This window comes from Xenopus tropicalis, chromosome 4 (assembly GCF_000004195.4).
Source record: "Xenopus tropicalis strain Nigerian chromosome 4, UCB_Xtro_10.0, whole genome shotgun sequence".
In the NCBI taxonomy this organism is placed as follows: Eukaryota; Metazoa; Chordata; class Amphibia; order Anura; family Pipidae; genus Xenopus; species Xenopus tropicalis.
This window is the reverse complement of record NC_030680.2, coordinates 14,675,961-14,699,842: the sequence shown is the minus strand read 5'-3', so window position 1 is coordinate 14,699,842 and position 23,882 is coordinate 14,675,961. Positions and strand designations below refer to the sequence as shown.

Here is a 23,882-nt window from a genome sequence, read left to right as displayed (position 1 = left end):
GGCCCCCCACCTGTCTGGCTGCTTTGATGGCTTACCTTTGAGTAAGCATTAAATGGTATCAGTACTGTGATTAACTGGCCCCCTGCATGGTTCTCACCTTAGATTCAGGCTGTAATCCCTCTGTATTGTTTAAATATGTAATCCCCTGTGTTTTTCACACCTTTTAATACCTGCATTGTTCAACCTATGCAGTGTTCACACCTCAGGCTCAGACTGTAATCACTCCCATTGTTCACTTCTTCACACCTCAGACATAGGTACTGTAGGCAGAGTATGGTACATACAGCCAGCATAGGGCAGGTAGAGTATGGCACACACAGGCAGAAAAGGTCAGGGAGGGTATGGCACACACAGGAAGGGTAGGGCAGGCAGAGTATGGCACACAGAGGCAGCATAGGGAAGTCAGACTATGGCACACACAGGCAGGGTAGGGCAGGCAGAGTATTGCACACACAGGCAGGGTAGGGCAGGCAGAGTATGGCACACACAGGCAGCATAGGGAAGGCAGAGTATGGCACACACAGGCAGGGTAGGACAGGCAGAGTGCTGCCTGTGTGTGCCATACTCTGCTTGCCCTATGCTGCTTGTGGGAGGTAAACCTGGCAGGGGTTTGTTGTGGGAGTTTGTTAGCAGTTGGAAATAGCCATTAAATGGTCCCTAAGGTGTGTAATTATGTACTGGGGGTTGCTGTGCTATCCACAGGGGAGGAGAAGGCATATGGAATTTAAGGGTATATCTTAATATGACATAATTCTTTCACATATGAATGATGGTTGATATCCCCACAGTAAGGACCAAGCATTTGGGATTTTGCTGTGCTACCACCATTGTGATAAAATAGGTGTGGTTTGAAGTGGGTGTGGTTTCAAAAAGGGGAGTGGTCAAAACTGGCTTCCATTAGCGGCCCTCCACCATGTATGCTAGAGAAATTCCGGCCCTCGGCACCGTAGAAGTTGGACAGCACTGATCTATGGTTTATAATGTTCTAGTATACTGTACATATACTATACCAGCAGCTCTGTGCATTTGCACAGCCATAACTTATAAATATATGATTTACCATGTGACCTGAATAGGGTCCAGAGCAGTGGTATCTGCTGGCAGTTAGGCAGCTCCGCCCTATTTCTGGGGTGTAGTCTGCCCATAGCTATTTGCTTATCATGCAGGGGCTACCCGCAGGGCACTCTGTCTGGTTCCCTGAAGCAGCCTGTCATTAGTCATTTTGTTAATAACAACTGATTATGTTGAATTCCTTGCTATAGTGAGAGCCTTAACCTTACAATATAACTATTAAACTATAACTATTAAAGGAAAACTATACCCCCCCCCCCCAAATAATGTAGGTGTCTACATAAATAACATATATGTTAAACTCTGCTTCATATAAATAAACCATTTTCATAAAAATATCCTTTTATTTAGTAGTATGTGCCATTGGGTAATCCTAAATAGGAAACTGCCATTTTAGGTATTCAGGGCCGCCCCCTGGGATCATAGGATTCACAGTGCACACAAACAAGCCAAGGCACACATACATGCTAGGCCCCATCAGCCAATGAATGGACACCGTTCTGTCTTCCTGTTACAGTTAGAGCTGCATTATTTCCTGTCAGTGCCTGGGAGCACACAGCCCATCACAAAATGGCGGCTCAAGTGAAAAGATGTAAAAGGGCAATATTTACTGATATATACAGCACTGTATTTAGGTTCAGTGCCGCCCTAGGCCGCTTGGTTGTATGGGTGCGCGTAACATCACTTCCTCTGCTTGTGACATTAATTCCGCCAGAAGTGATAGAAGTGCTGAACTACCTCCCAAGACATGGGTCCTTGGACGAGTGCAGCTTTACTTTGGTAAATGAGCCCTAAAATGTATATATTTTCTAAATATTTCTTTTATAGCAGGCATGTACCTTATTACTAACTATTCGCCATTGCTTGATTCATTCATTCAGCTCATGTCAGAGCCCTAGTGCTTTGCCTTGCCAGTCTGGCCCTGAATGAATGGTTTCAAATCAAATACTAAAGCCGAGCTGGAAGCCAGCGAATTGGGAAATCCTCTCCATGTTCATGCATATTTTCCGTGGGCGGAATGCACTGTAACGCAGCCACGGCGTAGGTTTCATGCGTATATGTGACATCGGGGGAGATCCTGCCAGGCCAAGGTTCGGCTCGGGTTCACTTATAATGGCGGATATATTAGCGGTGCCCACAGCCCGACCCTAGGTAGAGAGCTTAGTCAGAGTGGGTGTTGATGCTTTTTGGACCTGTGAACATTTATATAAATATGTGACCCTTTTCAATGATATACAGATATTAATAACACAACAGTAGGGTCTTTCTACTCCATTCGCCTCCCATTCAACTCTTTCAGGTCTGATTTCTGACCTTAGGGAGTCAGTCACTTTCACTTCTAAGCAATTTCCCCGACATTCATTCGTTACACGTTTCAGCGGTTTTACAGTTATGTGAAATTGTAATTGCCGTCGAAAGTAGTGTTGTCTAATTGTTTCTATCCTCTGCGCTTCAGCTTCTCACTCATAGAATAATGTTGCAGAAGCCAGGTGGAGGAGGACTGACTTCCACTGTCGATTCATGAGTCAGAACCAGCAGTACAGGGAATATAAACAGCCAGACCGTTAATGCTTTTAGTAGCAGTTACGTTTACACATAGTTTTAAAACCAAGGGAAATATGGCGTGTAAATACTTGTTAACAGGGCTTATCAGGATTCACATGGCCCAGTATTGGGCTCCAAGAAGGGAAAGTAGAATGATGCCCTAAAAAAATAATTCCCTGATCCTCCCAAACCCCATCTAACCCACATTTAACTTTTAAATCTCCTTAGGACCCCTAGGCCATGGACCCCTGATTATAGTAGTACTTATACCTGGTAGTGGTACAGGTATGAGATCCCTTATCCGGAAACCCACTATCCAGAAAGTTTCGAATTACGGAAAGGCCTTCCATAGACACCATTATAAGCAAATAATTCTAATTTTTAAAAACGATTTCCTTTTTCTCTGTAATAATAAAACAGTACCTGTACTTGATCCCAACTAAGATATAATTACCCCTTATTGGGGGCAGAACAGCCCTATTAGGTTTATTTAATGGTTAAATGATTCCCTTTTTTCTGTAATAATAAAACAGTACCTGTAATTGATCCCAACTAAGATATAATTACCTCTTATTGGGGGCAGAACAGCCCTATTGGGTTTATTTAATGGTTAAATGATTCCCTTTTCTCTGTAATAATAAAACAGTACCTGTACTTGATCCCAACTAAGATATAATTACCTCTTATTGGGGGCAGAACAGCCCTATTGGGTTTATTTAATGGTTAAATGATTCCCTTTTCTCTGTAATAATAAAACAGTACCTGTACTTGATCCCAACTAAGATATAATTACCCCTTATTGGGGGCAGAACAGCCCTATTGGGTTTATTTAATGGTTAAATGATTCCCTTTTCTCTGTAATAATAAAACAGTACCTGTACTTGATCCCAACTAAGATATAATTACCCCTTATTGGGGGCAGAACAGTCCTATTGGGTTTATTTAATGGTTAAATGATTCCCTTTTCTCTGTAATAATAAAACAGTACCTGTACTTGATCCCAACTAAGATATAATTACCCCTTATTGGGGCAGAACAGTTCTATTGGGTTTATTTCATGGTTAAATGATTCCCTTTTCTCTGTAATAATAAAACAGTACCTGTACTCGATCCCAACTAAGATATAATTACCTCTTAACTAGCCTATTGGGTTTATTCAATATTTAAATGATTTTTAGCAGACTCAAGTTATGGAGATCCAAATTACAGAAATATCCCTTATCCGGAAAACCCCAGGTCCCGAGCATTCTGGATAACAGGTCTCATACCTATACTACTTGTTAATCATGTATAGCGTAGAAGGAAAGAAAGCTAAAGAAATGCCGGTACATTAACTTACCCATTTTCAGCGGTTTTACTAAAATAAATGTAATTGCTATTGAAACCAGTATCTATTTCTTCCTTTTAATTCTCTGCCTTGCTGGCTCTGAAAACCTGAACCAGCAGCACAGGTGGGTTTACATCCCCTTTAGGCTTTGTAACAATTGAGGATTATTCGGGGTCTTTTTGGCTCCAGTTCCTATAAAGGGAAAGCACATAAAGGCACTTTCAAGTGGCCCATAAGGAGCCTGAACTCCGAGGCGCCGCCAGAGAATGGAAGTCGTTATTCCTCCCACGTGAGCATTTAGAGAGATGGGAATTATTATCATTACATTATCCTAGGGCTGGATGTTGTGTGCCGGTGCTTGCTGCCAGACATGACTTTGCAGGTAATGAGTTTAATTCCATGTCTGTCGCCTGGACACGGGGTCACAACGGTTTGTGCCCGACCCCTAAATGCAGGGCAATTTTTTTAGTCTGAGTGCCATATTAGCACAGGGCATAAGCCACCCTATCCGATTGCCAGCATACTTCTTATAAACCTCCCATCATGGCTGATGTAGCATCAGGCTTTTGTAACTGCTGTCATTTGTTTCCCCCAACAATAATACATAAGAACCACCCGCCCTCTGCATTTAGAGAATATTCCCTTTATGTCGGATACAATGGCAGTCTCTTGTGTAATGATGACTCAAAGCTTTGTATGGATAGGGGGCTCTGAGCACTAATCTCTTTCTGCTTTCAGAAAATTCTAAATACCCTAATTGCCCCCGGAGGTTTGTAAAGTACTTCGGCACGGAGAGATAAACACAAAATAAAACCTAACTCCTGGTATTTCACAAAGGCGTACAGAGCAACGTTGTTTTAGGGAACCCCAAGCTCGAGAAGGATGATTTTCCCTTTACTCTAATATATTGGGTATTGGTCTAGATGACCCCAATGTGGGAGGCTTAGCAGGCTGCTCATAATTGCCCTGAATGGAAGTCCCATCGACTTGGCAGGTGATTATCGAGCAGAAATGCTGACTGCCACATTGCCGCATTATAGTCGCCTGACGTGCAAGTGCCTTTAGGTCAATGGGGATGAAATGGCATTTTGCTGCCTGCCCCTCGAGCTGGTAATCAGGCAGCAAAATGCTTACAATCTGATCATGTGCCGTTGCACTGAGAAGTATTTTGATATGTGGCCCACTAGTTACTTGACTGCTTGACTGGCAACATGTCATTATTCTTCATAATTAAAGCTGTGGGAAGGCTGACAAGTCACTATGACACACCAAGCTCAGCGAAGCCATTACACTTCCAGGATATGAATGTTATTATTATTATTATTATGTGCAATACACAATACACTGTCACTGCCGGGAAGTACCTTTCTGTATTATATGACTTTGGGGTGTATGATGTATTGCGCACCATTTTACCTCATGAAAATGGAGAAATCTTTCCTGTTCTTTTTTCCTGCCTGTTTATGCCAGAATGGTCAAACTCCCAGCATCCCCTGTTAGCAAGTCGTTTTGACTTTTTATATGTCATTCCTAGGACCCAGTATCCTGGGCATAAGACTTTTATCCCTTTCACCCAAACCTCTAGAACTACATCGGTTTATCTGTAAGTTTAATATGTATGAAGGGTTACTGACCATATTTTACTAGAAAATTGTGCATTTGAAGCCAAAAATGTAATAAACTCTCCTTTGTACTGTAAACAGGTTATGGTTTTTTGCTTCCACAGAAGTAGCACTGGCACCCATGGCAATACTACTTAGCCTGGCATCCTGCCTAACTGTAAACTCCCTCCTCCCCAATAAGTCTACATGCCAAACCTCAACCCCGCCACTCTCCAGTCACACCTCCTCAATCTGTGCCCCCCAAACACTACACCCAATCAGGGTCAAACAGGGCTGCCGTGACACAGGGAAAAATCCCAGCCCAGATCTGACCCTTGCTGGTGCTCCCCCTGCCCGACTGTTCCTCCCCTGAAGCGTTAAACTTTTTCCCCCATCATGGGTGAGAGACCCTGCGGGGGGTTAGGGGGGCCCCTGCGGGGGGGAGGGTTAGCAGGCTAGGGGACGTGGCCTGTGGGGGCACCTGCAGGGCCCCTGGGGCGGGAGCCCCGGTGGGCCCTGCACCCACCAGTCCGACCCTGCACCCAATGTACCTCTTATACTTACACTTAGTTCCAGGTCTGGCTGCCATATTATCTTCCTTAGACAGAGCAGTACATCACAGGCGAAACTGGTGGGTGACCTGGCCGACCACCTCGTTCCCCCCCAACCACCACCCATGTGTGAAGGAACGATCAGGTGTGGGCTACAGAAGGGGTACGTGCTTAGCGCCCCCCACAGTTGTGCCCTAGGCACGTGCCTCTACTACCTACCCCTAGTTTTGGCCCTGGCACAGTATGAGGTTATATCTTCCTGTTTACATGGGCCTGGAAATAGGGGTGAGCTGCAGAGGTACTTACTAGGGTGCAACTATTTTGGATAGAGAGCTTGCCAATCCAGAAAATATGTTTATTGCTCCTTGTTTCTTCACTCCCTTCCTGTGTCAACCACTATCTCTTCTAGGCACTGACAGCCTTCCTTGTCTGCTTGTCGAAGCCATTTTTCCATAATAGTGAGAGCTACCATATTGCTCAGGTCTTATGAAATAATACTGACAATATAAGGCCAGTGCTACATGGAGTGGATTCTCGCCCTGCAGATAAACACAGACCAAAAATCCACCCCTACGCTCAAAAAAGCTTTTGGGAACCATTGAGTGTGGCCCTGGCCTAAAACGTATCTACCGGCAGTATTTGCAACAGATTGAGCTATATGTGACCACTAGGGGGAGCCATGTATAGGCCTGTCCGACCTACAGCAATGAGCCTGAAACAATACACATTGCAATTCTACACTGTATGGCAGTATCAGTGACACCAAGCTGCTGTTTTGCCTTATGCTTGTGTGTTTAAAGTTGGTTTTACCTAACATCATTCATCTTTGTTGATGGAATCATTTGAATTAAGAGGCAGTAAATAAGCATTTATCCCCTTATTCAAAGGGAAACTATACCCCTGATCATCACAGGACAATAAAAGTAAAATAAAACAGCCCATATGTAAACAGTGTACACTCTTTCATATAAATAAAACTCCGTGTTGAAAAATGTATATGTATAATAGTATGTGGCATTGGCCCTTTGCGTGTATGAGGACTGTGCTCACACCCAAACATGCTAGGTTACATGAGCCAATGAATGGGCAGAGGCGTACACAAAATGGTGGCTCAGAGGAAAAGCCTAGGACTAGGGTGACATAAATTTTTGAAAAGTGAAATTTTGAAAATTTGCTCCCATATTTATCAATGGGGACCTCTCCAAACTGCTCTGTATGGGAGTTTGAACGTTCGTGCATGCGGGGGCTGTGGCGCAGAATGGGGGCGGCCTCAGGGCACCCAAAGTTGAAATCCGGCACTGCCTGCCCCCTGAAGTCACTGACTAAGAGCTTAGAGAGCTGAAAACAGGAAGTAGTGTTCTGGCTATTCTGTTAGGCATCTGGTCACTCCAGCCTTTATAGATTAAATTTTTTGCCTAACTAACTATATTACGAATGTTTTTTATTTTGCACAATTTCATTTTTACACTGAACCGTTCCTTTAAAGCGGCTGCCTTAGGTTCGGCTCACAGGTGCCTATATGGGCGCCACAAAGGGCTGCCAGATTTATTTTTCCAAACTAGCCAGTTCTAAAACCAGCCCAAAACTAGGCAAAAGCCACTTTGAAAGTAGCCCAAAAATAGCCCAATATGCGCAATGAAAAAAACATGTCCTTTTAAAGTGTATAATCACTACCCAGTTACTGGGATGGCTGATAATCCCTGCCCTCTGTGCCCAGTCCTGCTGGGAAGTCACTACAAAAATAGATTCAGAATTTTGCATTAACCCCAGACATGATATACATCAAAATCTGCCGTCAGGGCTGAATCGGCAGAAGGAGGTAGAAATCCTATTGTTTCTACCTTCTTATCTGCTGTTTCAGCTCTGACGGTGTGTGGCGGATCTGACGATGTTTCGGTCGCACGAAACATTGTCAGATCGCCACGTGTGTGGCCACCTTAAGGCTCAACTGCAGAACTGCCCCCACATCCCAGTAGAAAGTAACAGTACAATCACATACCCTATAGAGCAGGGGGTATAACTGCCCCACATCCCAGTAGAAAGTAACAGTACAATCACATACCCTATAGAGCAGGGGGTATAACTGCCCCACATCCCAGTAGAAAGTAACAGTACAATCACATACCCTATAGAGCAGGGGGTATAACTGCCCCACATCCCAGTAGAAAGTAACAGTACAATCACATACCCTATAGAGCAGGGGGTAGAACTGCCCCCACATCCCAGTAGAAAGTAACAGTACAATCACATACCCTATAGAGCAGGGAGCAGGGGGTAGAACTGCCCCCACATCCCAGTAGAAAGTAACAGTACAATCACATACCCTATAGAGCAGGGAGCAGGGTGTAGAACTGCCCCACATCCCAGTAGAAAGTAACGGTACAATCACATACCCTATAGAGCAGGGAGCAGGGTGTAGAACTGCCCCCACATCCCAGCAGAAAGTAACAGTACAATCACACACCCTATAGAGCAGGGAGCAGGGTGTAGAACTGCCCCACATCCCAGTAGAAAGTAACGGTACAATCACACACCCTATAGAGCAGGGAGCAGGTTGTGGAACAGACAGGTTGAGCCTGAAAGAGCAAAAAGAAATACAAAATGGAGCCTCTGACTATACTGTCCAATTGCATGCTGGGTATTGTAGTTTTATATTAATCCTAGCTGTAGGCTAATTGTTAGATACAAACTACATTACCCAGCATGCATTGGAACAGGCACACTAGGGGGGAAAAACTTTGGCTAGTTTCCAAACTACAAACCCACCAAGGCTCCAAAAAATAGCCCAAAACTGTACTTTGGTGGGTTTGTACTTTGGAAACCCGCCAGGGCTTTAAATTAGTAGCCCAATTTGGTTGAAAAAACACCAACCTGGCAACACTGGTAACACCTGTCCGTATTTCAGAAGTTTGACTCTGGACTGATTGATGATGCAGTCGGCCAATCACGGACTGCTGCGTCATAGCCCACTCCCTGATGTTACAAGCCACCCCTCAATGCCACTGTCCTGCCTCTGACATTATCAGCTCCACCCTTGACGTCACCTGTCCGAACAACCTGTCTGGACTTTTAACCAGTTTTGTACCAAACACCCAATGGCAGTAGGGAGGCCGCGTGGTATAGAACTCGTGGCCAGATCCAGAAACTGCAAACTGAACCAGTAAAACTAGCAAGGGGGTAATAGAAAACAGAAAATAAATATATGTTCATCTTAATATTTATAATAGACAAATCCAAAGTGAAAATGAAAGGTATTGTGGCTCCTAAATGTGGCAAGTGAAGAGCAAAAAAAAAATGGAAAGTAGTGGCTCGGGTAAAAATAAAGGATTTCTGAGGTAAAAAAAAAAAAAGAAAGAAAGGCAGAAAATCAGACTCTGCTGTGCCACGTTTCCAATAGATGGATTGAATCATTTTCTTTTTCTTTCTAATGGCATGCGTAATTGCTGTAGGTTTTCAGTCGTCCTTCACCCGCACTTATTTAGACTGGTGACTGATGCATTTCCATGGTAACTTGCTGCAGAGAGCGCGTTGCTACAGAGAGTGGGCTCAGAAGGCTGCACTCCTTATTCCAAGCTTACTACTTGTGTAAAACCAGCCGGCTTTCGTGGGGTTTTTTTGTTTTGTTTTTTAAACACTTTTTTAAAAAAAATTTTGGGGTCTGAAATCCAGTTTATTTTTTGGGAAAGCTTATGTACTCGCTTGGATTACAATTCTGTAATTTGGAGGTTAAAAAAAAACAAACTTTACAGCAAGATAATAATTAAAAGAAAAATCAGCATGAAATAACACGAGAGGGATCGGCGGGGCGTCTTCTTCGGGAATGGGCAGGCGAAGCGTCTGACTGTGCCATGGTCACACCTAGATTGCAAACTATGGCCGAGAGTTCCAAATTTAAGAAGAAAGTGCATTTCGGAGGTACTGTCTGGCATGTGTGTGTTTCGTGTGCAGCACAGTGTGCTTTTGTGTTGACAGAAGGGATTTTGTAAAGACTCATCAAAATGACAAAAGTGCTTTTGTGTTGACAGAAGGGGTTTTGTGTGTCTGTCATTGTTTAAGTGTTCTGTCCATAGCCATATTGTGATTTCTGGAGACATAAAGAGACTGTCAAGATGTGTTAGTGGTTGTTGAGATCCATTTATGATATTTTCACATGCACTCATTGTTTCCTGTAAAAGAGCAGGATTTGTGTCCCTTACTTTTCGTGCCTTGATTTCCAGAGGAGACGAGTAAATCTCCTCTCTCAGTGGTTGAGTCTGGCGACTGATTTGTTCCGACACGCAGGTGAACTCTCTGTATTTAAATCACCTGCACGCGTGCTTTTGCATACAGACGCCACGCCACAGAGCCGAATGGGCAGACTGGGAGAAGGGAGAGGTAGCTGTGTGTGCGAGGCAAGCATTAACGGCGTATGGGCATAGTGTGTGTGTGTGAATGGGATAGGGACCTTAGATTGTAAGCTTACTGGGGCAGGGACTGATGGGAATGTGATAGGGACCTTAGATTGTAAGCTCACTGGGGCAGGGACTGATGGGAATGGGATAGGGACCTTAGATTGTAAGCTCCACTGGGGCAGGGACTGATGGGAATGGGATAGGGACCTTAGATTGTATGCTCACTGGGGCAGGGACTGATGAGAATGTGATAGGGACCTTAGATTGTATGCTCACTGGGGCAGGGACTGATGGGAATGGGATAGGGACCTTAGATTGTAAGCTCACTGGGGCAGGGACTGATGGGAATGTGATAGGGACCTTAGATTGTAAGCTCACTGGGGCAGGGACTGATGGGAATGTGATAGGGACCTTAGATTGTAAGCTCACTGGGGCAGGGACTGATGGGAATGGGATAGGGACCTTAGATTGTAAGCTCCACTGGGGCAGGGACTGATGGGAATGGGATAGGGACCTTAGATTGTAAGCTCACTGGGGCAGGGACTGATGGGAATGGGATAGGGACCTTAGATTGTAAGCTCCACTGGGGCAGGGACTGATGAGAATGTGATAGGGACCTTAGATTGTAAGCTCACTGGGGCAGGGACTGATGGGAATGGGATAGGGACCTTAGATTGTAAGCTCCACTGGGGCAGGGACTAATGGGAATGGGATAGGGACCTTAGATTGTAAGCTCACTGGGGCAGGGACTGATGGGAATGGGATAGGGACCTTAGATTGTAAGCTCCACTGGGGCAGGGACTAATGGGAATGGGATAGGGACCTTAGATTGTAAGCTCCACTGGGGCAGGGACTGATGGGAATGTGATAGGGACCTTAGATTGTAAGCTCACTGGGGCAGGGACTGATGGGAATGTGATAGGGACCTTAGATTGTAAGCTCACTGGGGCAGGGACTGATGGGAATGGGATAGGGACCTTAGATTGTAAGCTCACTGGGGCAGGGACTGATGGGACAGAGATTCTGACAGAGAATCTCTGCAAAGTGCTGCAAAATATGCCGGCGCTTTATAAACAAGTGATATTGCTAATAATCTCATATAGAAATATCTTCAATATTTTTTTCTGCACCTTTCAGCAGTGCTTGCCAGTTTTCTGCTATAGAACATATCCAGCGTTGATAAAGTTACACAAGGTGGTGGTGGTGTTTTTCCTTTGCCTTGCTAAGCTTCCTTATTGAAATCACTCTGCTAACGCTGTTGAAGCAAATTTCCTCCCTAAATTTTTACTTTTTATTTTTTCGCAAAACAAAATTAACTTCGTTTCACAGCCTTAAAGTTATTTGTAAAATGTGGTTGAGAATGAAAGCAGCATATTTTTAATTCACAAGTGAAGTTTTCCTTCAGGTTAATCGGCTGGCTCCTGTGTGATTGTTTCTGGAGTCTGAACCAGCAGTGCAGGGAATATAAGCAGCCAGCCAGGCACTACTTTCAATGGCAATTACAAACTACTATTAACAATAATAATAAACTCCCAGCATTCCCAGGAGATAGTGGGAGTTGCAGTTCAGCAGTAGTACAGTGCTGGGGATTTTTAAATAAATGGTATGGTTTGGAATTCTGGCAGAGCAGAGATCATGTGACCTGGGCCCATAAAAACACAGTGGTTCTAGGGGAAGAGGAACATAGAGATAAAGTATGAAGGGAAAGGGAAAATATATTATTGTCATAGGAAAATTGTTTCACCCAATGGAGGTTCAGGCTTATAAAATCCACACTCCAGTAGGGGGAAACAATGTTAAAAAAACAAAATGCCCCCCACACGTACTAAGGCACCTTGCACTAGGTTTTGCACTAGTTTGCTCAGGGTCGGACTGGGCCAGTGGCCCTGGGCCCCTCCGGCCGAGACCAATCCCAGCTGCCCAATCGCGTCTACTTATGCTGGCTGTGTAGAAGGACGGGCCCCTGTGGGGGGCGTGTATGTGCAGCAGGGGGCATGTGTGGGTGGTGGGGGCCCTGGGGGGCAACCCCAGTGTGCATAATATCATCCCTGATAATAGAATGGCAACAGGTGGTTTCTGGGCCGGGGCCCCTGCTTTTCCTTGTGGCTCCCAGTGGCTCCTCTAATGCAGTCTTTACAATTGGTCTTCATTATTTGTTTTTTTTAATTATTTACCTTGTTTTAATGCCTTTTTCTAGCATTTAGATGTCGGTCATTGACCCCGGCAGACAAAAAAAAAAAAACTAATGTTACTTTTTATTACTTATCTTCCCTTTAGATTCTCTCCTTCACCTGTTCATATTCCTGTCTCTCTTTCAAATTGTTGCCTCGTTGCTAGGGTAAATAAAGACCCTAGCAACCAGATTGCTGCTGAAATACCAATCTGGAAAAACCACAAAAACTTGAAAAAATGAAGACCAATTGCAAATTGTCTCAGAATGTCACTGGTCATAATGAGGTTGTTCACCATTAATTTAACTTTTAGTATGATGTGGGCATCATCCTAAAAGTTAATTTAATGGTGAACAACCTCATTACGGGTGATATAGACACTCAAAGGGCAACTCTCCCCATTAGAAGCACTGATCTGTACAATATTTGGGGGGACACCTGATATTTATTACAGGTATGGGACCCGTTATCCAGGATGCTTGGGACCTGGGGTTTTCCAGATAAGGGGGTCTTTCCGTATTTCAGATCTCCTAACTGCTAATAAAATTATTTAAACAGTAATTAAACCCAATAGGATTGTTTTTTTTCTCCAATAAGGGGTAATTATATCTTAGTTGGGATCAAGTACAGGTACTGTTTTATTATTACAGAGAAAAGGGAATCATTTAACCATTAAATAAACCCAATAGGGCTGTTCTGCCCCCAATAAGGGGTAATTATATCTTAGTTGGGATCAAGTACAGGTACTGTTTTATTATTACAGAGAAAAGGGAATCATTTAACCATTAAATAAACCCAATAGGGCTGTTCTGCCCCAATAAGGGGTAATTATATCTTAGTTGGGATCAAGTACAGGTACTGTTTTATTATTACAGAGAAAAGGGAATCATTTAACCATGAAATAAACCCAATAGGGCTGTTCTGCCCCCAATAAGGGGTAATTATATCTTAGTTGGGATCAAGTACAGGTACTGTTTTATTACTACAGAGAAAAGGGAATCATTTAACCATTAAATAAACCCAATAGGGCTGTTCTGCCCCCAATAAGGGGTAATTATATCTTAGTTGGGATCAAGTACAGGTACTGTTTTATTATTACAGAGAAAAGGGAATCATTTAACCATTAAATAAACCCAATAGGGCTGTTCTGCCCCCAATAAGGGGTAATTATATCTTAGTTGGGATCAAGTACAGGTACTGTTTTATTATTACAGAGAAAACAGAATCATTTAACCATTAAATAAACCCAATAGGACTGTTCTGCCCCCAATAAGGGGTAATTATATCTTAGTTGGGATCAAGTACAGGTACTGTTTTATTATTACAGAGAAACAGGAAACCATTTTTAAAAATGTGAATAATTTGATAAAATGGAGTCTATGGGAGATGGCCTTTCGTAATTCGAACTTTCTGGATAATGGGATTCCGGATAAGGGGTCCAATACCTTTACCTGGTTATGGTTTGTAACAAGATACAGTGTATTTCATGTCAAGGCGGGCAGAGAATTTCATAGATTTCTATGCCGTGGGTAAAATAAGATATCCATTGAATACAAATCTGTTATTATGCTTTTGTGTTCAAGTGAAGATTAAAATAAAGAAAAAACAAAAATCACCGGTTTGTGTTTCGTGGCAATACATCTCATTTGGTCATTATGGCTGGGATTAAAATGCAATTGTTTGGCTGGGGAATCTATTGCATGCTTCAGATAATGCTTGAAAGGGCCGGCTGTGCCTGAATCCTGCTGCCTGCCTTTCTTCTTGCTTCTTGGGGATAATTATAGGTTAGGAGAGATAATTATAAACCATTAAAAAAAAAACCCAACAGAAAATGGTATGTTGATGTGCAGAGAAAGGCAGCTCTGATGGTAATGAGGCCGTATATTATATTTAGTCTGTTAACTGTGAGGTCACTTCCTGTGTTAAAGGGAAAGCTCGTGCTTACAGCAGTGGGAAATTGAAACCTGTTATTTAGTTTGTGGGAATGCCAGACTGGGCCTCCTAGGGCCTTACGCCAGGGCACACTCAGTGGCGGAACAATAAGGCTCTAGCCCCTCCCCCCGCAAAAAATATTCAAAAGCGTCCTGGCGTAATTTGACCCCCAAAGGGGTCCCGACCCACAGGTTGAGAACCGCTGCCATAGAGGAAGCAGACCTTGGGGTCCGGTTAGGGTTGCCGCTTTTTTTGCTCCCCCCCTCACCCCCAGCAGCCGATCAGCAGAACAATGGGAAGGGAGCAAGATAGCAGCTCCCAGTAGGTATCAGAATAGCACTCAATAGTAAGAAATCCAAGTCCGGCTTGGGACTCCTCCAGTTACATGGGAGTAGGAGAAACAATAGGTTAGCTGAAAGCAGTTCTAATGTGTAGCGCTGGCTCCTTCTGAAAGCTCAGCCTCAGGCACACTTTACTGCTGCACTGCAAGTTGGAGTGATATCCCCCCCCTCCCCCAGCAGCCGATCAGCAGAACAATGGGAAGGGAGCAAGATAGCAGCTCCCAGTAGGTGTGAGAATAGCACTCAATAGTAAGAAATCCAAGTCCGGCTTGGGACTCCTCCAGTTACATGGGAGTAGGAGAAACAATAGGTTAGCTGAAAGCAGTTCTAATGTGTAGCGCTGGCTGAAAGCTCAGACTCAATGCACTGAGATGGTGCCTACACACCAATATTACAGCTACAAATACATTTGTTGGTTCAAGGATAAAAGGTTAAATGGCAGAGGGAATTATTTGCTATGTAACAGTGTCATTTAGAAATAAAAAGTACCCCATAAAAATCATGACAGAATCCCTTTAAGCAACTAACCAATAGTGGAGACCAATAGTGGAGACAAGTACAGAGCAGGAATGAATCCAGCAACTGAAGGGGTATTGGCTGATTACAACATTCTTGGGACAAATGGATCTGATCTGGGCTCGATTCGTCTTCCTGTTTGAGGTGTCCATTGGTTTCCTTTGCTAGATATGGGTGACTAAAAATCTAAAATCCACATTATAATTAATATTTGAAATCGTGTTTATGGTAGGCTTTAGCGTTCGGTGATAGCGGGATGCGTATTTGCCTTACATTTCACATGTCTGCCTAAAACCCCAGTACTTAATCCATTCTATTGATCGCCCATTAATGTAATAAGGCAAAACCGACACAAGATGTTAATCAGCAGCCACTTTAGAAAATTCCTCTCCATCACTTGAGACTGTCTGCCTGATTGAAAAGGCTCGCTGTCTCCGAGTGATATTTATATAGCGAACAGATGTCGCAGCTTCAAGAAATGATTGCGAGCGCGCGGGGGCTTGCGCTCTAACGTGTTTTGGCAACTTGTTGCTGTACTCTGTTTTCTTTTTAATACCTACCAGTTTGGCGGAGTTGGATTATCTCACTATTTAACCCCGTAATTATGGTTTCTCTGTTTTTTTTTGTCCCCTAGAGACCCGCACAGACAGAACCAAAAAGCTCTTTCGACACTACACTGTTGGATCTTATGACAGCTTTGATGCATCCAGGTAAGACTTGGTTTGTACATGTTGTGTATATTTGTATATACCATTGGCTATTACAGGCCCGGACTGGGATTCAAAATAGGCCCTGGCGTTTCAAGTACACAGAGGCCCAAACAGCCCCCCCAGCCCAATAAATATTGACTGTCTGTGCCACCTTACAGCCCCCCTGGCATTCCCAGTACCCAGAGGCACAAACAGCCCCCCCAGCCCAATAAATAGTGACTGTCTGTGGCACCTTACAGCCCCCCTGGCATTCCCAGTACCCAGAGGCACAAACAGTCCCCCAGCCCAATAAATAGTGACTGTCTGTGGCACCTTACAGCCCCCCTGGCATTCCCAGTACCCAGAGGCACAAACAGCCCCCCCCAGCCCAATAAATAGTGACTGACTGTGGCACCTTACAGCCCCCCTGGCATTCCCAGTACCCAGAGGCACAAACAGCCCCCCCAGCCCAATAAATAGTGACTGTCTGTGGCACCTTACAGCCCCCCTGGCATTCCAGTACCCAGAGGCACAAACAGCCCCCAGCCCAATAAATAGTGAGTGACTGTGGCACCTTACAGCCCCCTGGCATTCCCAGTACCCAGAGGCACAAACAGCCCCCCCAGCCCAATAAATAGTGACTGTCTGTGGCACCTTACAGCCCCCCTGACATTCCCAGTACCCAGAGGCACAAACAGCCCCCCCAGCCCAATAAATAGTGACTGTCTGTGGCACCTTACAGTCCCCCTGGCATTCCCAGTACCCAGAGGCACAAACAGCCCCCCCAGCCCAATAAATAGTGACTGTCTATGGCACCTTACAGCCCCCCTGGCATTGCCAGTACCCAGTGGCACAAACAGCCCCCCCAGCCCAATAAATAGTGAGTATCTATGGCATCTTACAGCAGCCCCTCTGGCATTTGCCTGAACCCACAGATTGCCAGTCTGGGCCTGGTGTATTACCTACAGGGCAAGTGTTCGGGGCAGATGTGTATCCAAGTTAAAGGAAGCCATATGTGGCCATTGTGGTATCAAATTGGCCTTTGCTATATATCCTTATATAGAGGTGATACAGTAGGCCAGGCCTGTGACCAATCTAGAAGTTATAAATGGAAATATATTTTGGTCACCATTGCTTCCAGGGCCAGTGTCTGGTCCAGTTTCCAAGAAAAGGGCATTAACAAATACAGTTCTCAGGGCTAACTGATGGTTGGATTGCAGTAGTTTGTGGCAAATCTCTACTCCCTGGTGGCATAGGTATTTGTCTATTCCTATTCCTCTCTAAAGGAGAACAAATCCTTCCCTTTAGCTATAGGACCCTGCCCAGGCCCCAGCACCAATGAGATACCTCCTCAGGATGGCCTCGCTCCCCCATACTTGTAAGTGATGATTCTGAGCTGGGCAGTGGGGTTGGAGGATAGGCTTAATGGCTTCCAACCTTACTGAGCAGCAGGGCTGGATTTGCCATTTACCCAAGAGCATTTGTCTAAGGCAGCAGCCAACACAGAAACATTTGGACCATTTTGGACACTGTTGGCTAAATTCGGTAGTGGAACTGAAGACTGTACTGTACTGTGGTAGGGAAGGAGGGGGGGGTGGTCTAATTTCCAGTACCCAGGACAGCTCCGGATCTAAAATACAGTTAAGTATTGAGTTACGGCACAGGGTAGCCGGGCCGTTCCACAAGGTCATATTAGGGGCCCAAAGCAGTGGCCCTATGATTAAGGTATGAGTTTCATTCTCCTTTAAAAGGGGTGGTTAACCTTTACGTTAACTTTTAGAAAGTCATAGAATAACTAATTCTGAGCAACTTTTCAATTGGTCTTTTTTTCTTTTTTTTTAGTTTTGAATTATTTGCTCTCCAGCTTTCAAATAGGGGTCACTGACCCCAAGATCCAAAAAAACAAATGCTCTGTAAGGCTACAATTTTATTGTCATTGCTACTTTTTATTACCCATTTTTATATTATAGTCCTCTCCTATTTGTATTCCAGCCCCTCATTTAAATCAGTGCCTGGTTGCTAAGGTAATTTGGACCCTAGCAACCATAATGCACTATTCTTTCCCAGGATTCCCAGTTGTATATTCTTAGTGGGTGCCTTGAAATGTATGAGGGGGAAAGTATATAGCTTTTTCTTTAAGGGAGCACAGATTTAGCCAGAAATGCTAATGCAAATAATGTATAATTTTGTGATAACTGTATCAAACATGAGTGATGCCCCCCCCCCCCCCCCCCCCAACCTCCATTTGGTGCCGTACAATTAATTTCATACAGTGCTGGGGATGGCTTGTCAATCATAGGTCTGTCAGTTACTGTTGGGTTTATATCTGGGCACCAATAATGAAAGGTTGCCAGTTATTAAGAGTGATTAGCCACAGGGGCACATAGAGGAACCAATGGAAATGTCAGCTCTCTCTCTCTCTTGTTATATACTAATGTAATTTCCCAGAATGCAACCTGCCAGGGTGAGGAGCTGCTCTTTCTGGCAAGTACAGCCAATCCACGTTTAACCTAATGATCCGATTGGCAGCTAATAGCTCAGCACTGCTTTGGGCTTTGCCACGTTGGAGGATTTCACAAACTGTCGGCGTGGAGACTTATTATTGGCTTCTCTGATGTCTATTTGGCCCAAACCCCAGGGGATAAATATAAAGGAAACAGACCCTGAGACTGCTATGGAGCATAGGGGACCCGGTGGGCATTGCCAGATAAGAGGTTTTAATATATGGCCCACAAAAAAAGTCTTAAAAAAAAGTCTTATTCACAATGTTTAGGGGTCCCTAACATTTTTTTTGTTAGGTCCCAACTTCTAGGTGCCTGACTGCCTTGCTGTGTGTCTCTTTCTCTGCCTTGCTGTGTGTCTCTTTCTCTGCCTTGCTGTGTGTCTCTTTCTCTGCCTTGCTGTGTGTCTCTTTCTCTGCCTTGCTGTGTGTCTCTTTCTCTGCCTTGCTGTGTGTCAGTGTGTCTCTTTCTCTGCCTTGCTGTGTGTCAGTGTGTCTCTTTCTCTGCCTTGCTGTGTGTCTCTTTCTCTGCCTTGCTGTGTGTCAGTGTGTCTCTTTCTCTGCCTTGCTGTGTGTCTCTTTCTCTGCCTTGCTGTGTGTCAGTGTGTCTCTTTCTCTGCCTTGCTGTGTGTCTCTTTCTCTGCCTTGCTGTGTGTCAGTGTGTCTCTTTCTCTGCCTTGCTGTGTGTCAGTGTGTCTCTTTCTCTGCCTTGCTGTGTGTCTCTTTCTCTGCCTTGCTGTGTGTCTCTTTCTCTGCCTTGCTGTGTGTCAGTGTGTCTCTTTCTCTGCCTTGCTGTGTGTCAGTGTGTTTCTGTCTCTGCCTTGCTGTGTGTCTCTTTCTCTGCCTTGCTGCTATTCTCTTTTTTAGCCTTTCCTTTTCCGTGTGGCCCCATCTGTGTATTTACCCCTCTCTCTGGTTCTTTCCTTACTGCCCTCTCTTTCCCTTATTTCTCTTGCCCCATCTTGGTCCTCTCCCCCTCACTCTTCTGTGCCTGTCTGACCTTACCTTCTATAACTCTATCCCTCTCTATTACCTACCCCCCCATTGCCAACTTCTTAACCCAGGCTAGAGTTGGTGGTAAAATGCCGCCAGGGCCAGTATTACAAGTTGCTGTAGTACCTTTTTGTTCTGCCTCTGACCTGCCACCAATCTGCCCCAGTCCCTCTTTGCTCCTCCTCTAAGTCTCCAACACCTCTGTAACCCTGCCTACTCATCAGTTATCCACGTCCTTTGCCCACTTATGTCACAGACCTGCCCCCTCTTGGTCCCACTCCTTATGTCGTATACACATATACACAGTTAGACAGTCGGAGGCGGTGCAATTGTTACACCCTGGGGGCCCAGTGACATTGTGGGCATGGAGGGTGCATAATGTATCAGCCCAAACCTTCCTGTCCAGTGTATCACTAGCCTCTAGGTCTGTTTTGCAGCCCGGCTGTCAATAGTCCTTCCTTAGGATTTGTTTGCTGCCCTTTTTTTTATTGCCCCACCTTGCTCCTTTCCTCTGCCCCCTGCCAAATCTCCTGCCCCTGCCAAATCTCCTGCCCTTTCAAAGTCCACCCTTTTCTCTCTGCTTTTTGCCTTACTGCCCCCACATCTGATTTATTATCGTCAGCCTCTTCAGCCTAACGGTGGCCAAAAAGGTGGCCAAAAACTGCCAGATCCGCTTGTTTGTACACGTTGCCTAATGATCATTTCTGGGTCCAATTTATCCATCTACATTCTGGACCAAAGTGCTGATCCATCACTCAGTGGGGCCTATGGAGACCCATTGAACAGTGACCACATTAACGTGCTGATACACTCTTTATCCAATGCAATTTTCAAACCTAAATTTTGAGCTATTCGGGATATGGCAGGGCCTTTGGTGGCCCCACACTCAGGTTTAGTTGGTCTGGAGAAACCAGTTGACAGCTTTTGTTGCCCCCAGTATGGCCACCTTCACTCTCCCTCTATGGCCCCTACCTTGCTGCCCCATTGTAGCCCTGCCTTGTATAAGTCCCTAGTCTCTATAGCATTAACTTGAGTATTACCCAATAAATACCCCTGTGGAGGAGCCCCCTTTCCTCTGTGTGGCCCCATCTCTCTTTAACCCTTGCCTTCCCTCTCTGGCCCCCATATGGAGGATTTGATTCTGCCCCCACCCTGTGGCTCATCTCGTTCCCTGCGTTACTGTTGGGGGTCCATGAATTCCCACAATCCCCTTTGCAATTTTAATGACATATTCTATTAGTATTTTGGGCTTTACCTTCATTGAGTTGAAGTTTTGTTCCCCATCCCCCCCCCCCCGCACCCCCCCTGTCGCTGTCACCAGTCTGAATACTGCGCTGATTTCTCTCTGTGCTGCTATGCATAATTACTCATAATTAGCAGTGTGGGCTGACTTACTATTGATCTTAGCAGGGTTTAGCATCTGCTCTGGAGACACCGCTCTTCATCTCAGCGCCATGTTAATGTACGTATCCCCAGCCCCACTCCTGCTGCCCCTACAGCCTGACCCAGACAAGGACATAAGGTTTTAGAGCTCAGCTGTCTGTCTCTGTCGGGTTCTGGAGGAACCATAGAGTTCAGCAATACATGTGGCTAAATAGGCTGTCACACCCAACTTGGTCCTTTCTAGCTGCTGCTAAGTTAAACTCTAGTTGCTATAGTATGTTGGACAGTATGTTGGACCATAGCAACCATTTGGCAAGGTATTGTCAGTCACACTGACGTATTCCATCCCAGTTTCCATTTACATTTATTCCCATACAGCATTTAAGAGCCTCTTACCATTCCGGAACCGCCGACTTGTCTTGCAGCATCAGTTTCCAGACTGTTACGCATCTCAGATCTGCCGCGTTATTTTTATTTTTTTTTAGGCTTAATGACCTATGAATGAATAATATTTTGCCAGAACTCTTAACATTGTGCACTTGCTGAATTTTCAGATTGTGTGACGCTTAGCACATGTTCATGTAATTACCCAGCGCGGCTGTGTCGCTTCCTTCCAATCAGATCTCGGCCCTGCTGTTACATTTCCATCCTTCACTGTGCCTGACTCACTAGCAAAGATCATTGAACCCTCAGTCGCCCCCAGTGAAGTATATCTCTATGTCTTACCCCACCCTTAGCAGGGCATCCCCCAGGTGCCTTATTCTTCCTTTGGACACAGTATTGCTTTGTGACTTTGTTACAATTCATCACACAGCAAATCCAGCGCCTTACACTCCACTCTTACATTCACTATCACAGACAGGGCTTTCTCTATAGGTGGCAGGGCCAGGGGAAAATGGACTACCTACTGTCCCACAGTCTTTTCCCAGAGGCTATTATCCCCCCACTGCTACTATAGGCACCATCTCTCCCTACTATACCTGCTATCCCACAGCCCCAGTCCCTTCCCAGAGGCTATTATCCCCCCACTGCTACTATAGGCACCATCTCTCCCTACTATACCTGCTATCCCACAGCCCCAGTCCCTTCCCAGAGGCTATTATCCCCCCACTGCTACTATAGGCACCATCTCTCCCTACTATACCTGCTATCCCACAGCCCCAGTCCCTTCCCAGAGGCTATTATCCCCCCACTGCTACTATAGGCACCATCTCTCCCTACTATACCTGCTATCCCACAGCCCCAGTCCCTTCCCAGAGGCTATTATCCCCCCACTGTTTCTATAGGCACCATCTCTCCCTACTATACCTGCTATCCCACAGCCCCAGTCCCTTCCCAGAGGCTATTATCCCACTGCTACTATAGGCACCATCTCTCCCTACTATACCTGCTATCCCACAGCCCCAGTCCCTTCCCAGAGGCTATTATCCCACTGCTACTATAGGCACCATCTCTCCCTACTATACCTGCTATCCCACAGCCACAGTCCCTTCCCAGAGGCTATTATCCCACTGCTACTATAGGCACCATCTCTCCCTACTATACCTGCTATCCCACAGCCCCAGTCCCTTCCCAGAGGCTATTATCCCGCCACTGTTTCTATAGGCACCATCTCTCCCTACTATACCTGCTATCCCACAATCCCAGTCCCTTCCCAGAAGCTATTATCCCACTGCTACTATAGGCACCACCTCTCCCTACTATACCTGCTATCCCACAGCCCCAGTCCCTTCCCAGAGGCTATTATCCCACTGCTACTATAGGCACCATCTCTCCCTACTATACCTGCTATCCCACAGCCCCAGTCCCTTCCCAGAGGCTATTATCCCCCCCACTGCTACTATAGGCACCATCTCTCCCTACTATACCTGCTATCCCACAGCCCCAGTCCCTTCCCAGAGGCTATTATCCCGCCACTGTTTCTATAGGCACCATCTCTCCCTACTATACCTGCTATCCCACAGCCCCAGTCCCTTCCCAGAGGCTATTATCCCCCCCACTGCTACTATAGGCACCATCTCTCCCTACTATACCTGCTATCCCACAGCCCCAGTCCCTTCCCAGAGGCTATTATCCCGCCACTGTTTCTATAGGCACCATCTCTCCCTACTATACCTGCTATCCCACAATCCCAGTCCCTTCCCAGAAGCTATTATCCCACTGCTACTATAGGCACCACCTCTCCCTACTATACCTGCTATCCCACAATCCCAGTCCCTTCCCAGAGGCTATTATCCCACTGCTACTATAGGCACCACCTCTCCCTACTATACCTGCTATCCCACAGCCCCAGTCCCTTCCCAGAGGCTATTATCCCACTGCTACTATAGGCACCATCTCTCCCTACTATACCTGCTATCCCACAGCCCCAGTCCCTTCCCAGAGGCTATTATCCCCCCCACTGCTACTATAGGCACCATCTCTCCCTACTATACCTGCTATCCCACAGCCACAGTCCCTTCCCAGAGGCTATTATCCCACTGCTACTATAGGCACCATCTCTCCCTACTATACCTGCTATCCCACAGCCCCAGTCCCTTCCCAGAGGCTATTATCCCCCCCACTGCTACTATAGGCACCATCTCTCCCTACTATACCTGCTATCCCACAGCCCCAGTCCCTTCCCAGAGGCTATGATCCCCCCACTGCTACTATAGGCACCATCTCTCCCTACTATACCTGCTATCCCACAGCCCCAGTCCCTTCCCAGAGGCTATTATCCCCCCACTGCTACTATAGGCACCATCTCTCCCTACTATACCTGCTACTCTGTGGGGTTCCTTACTTGTAGGGCTCAGGCTCAGTCACCTCTGTTTTAAATTCTCTGCAAGAAGCACCAAGCCATTGCGCCTCTGAGACCCACAAACACAG

At 45.5% G+C, this 23,882-nt stretch overlaps 1 protein-coding gene across 9 annotated transcripts in view; it reads left to right on the top strand.

Annotated features, from left to right (window-relative positions):
- shank2 (SH3 and multiple ankyrin repeat domains 2) overlaps window positions 1-23,882 on the top strand; it is a 310,238-nt gene that overhangs the window by 203,626 nt on the left and 82,730 nt on the right. For 8 of the 9 annotated variants that reach the window (XM_031899735.1, XM_031899734.1, XM_031899733.1 and 5 more), the window contains 1 exon segment: window positions 16,081-16,156. In XM_031899735.1, the coding sequence (XP_031755595.1) occupies window positions 16,081-16,156 (76 nt within the window). 9 annotated transcript variants of the gene reach the window in all.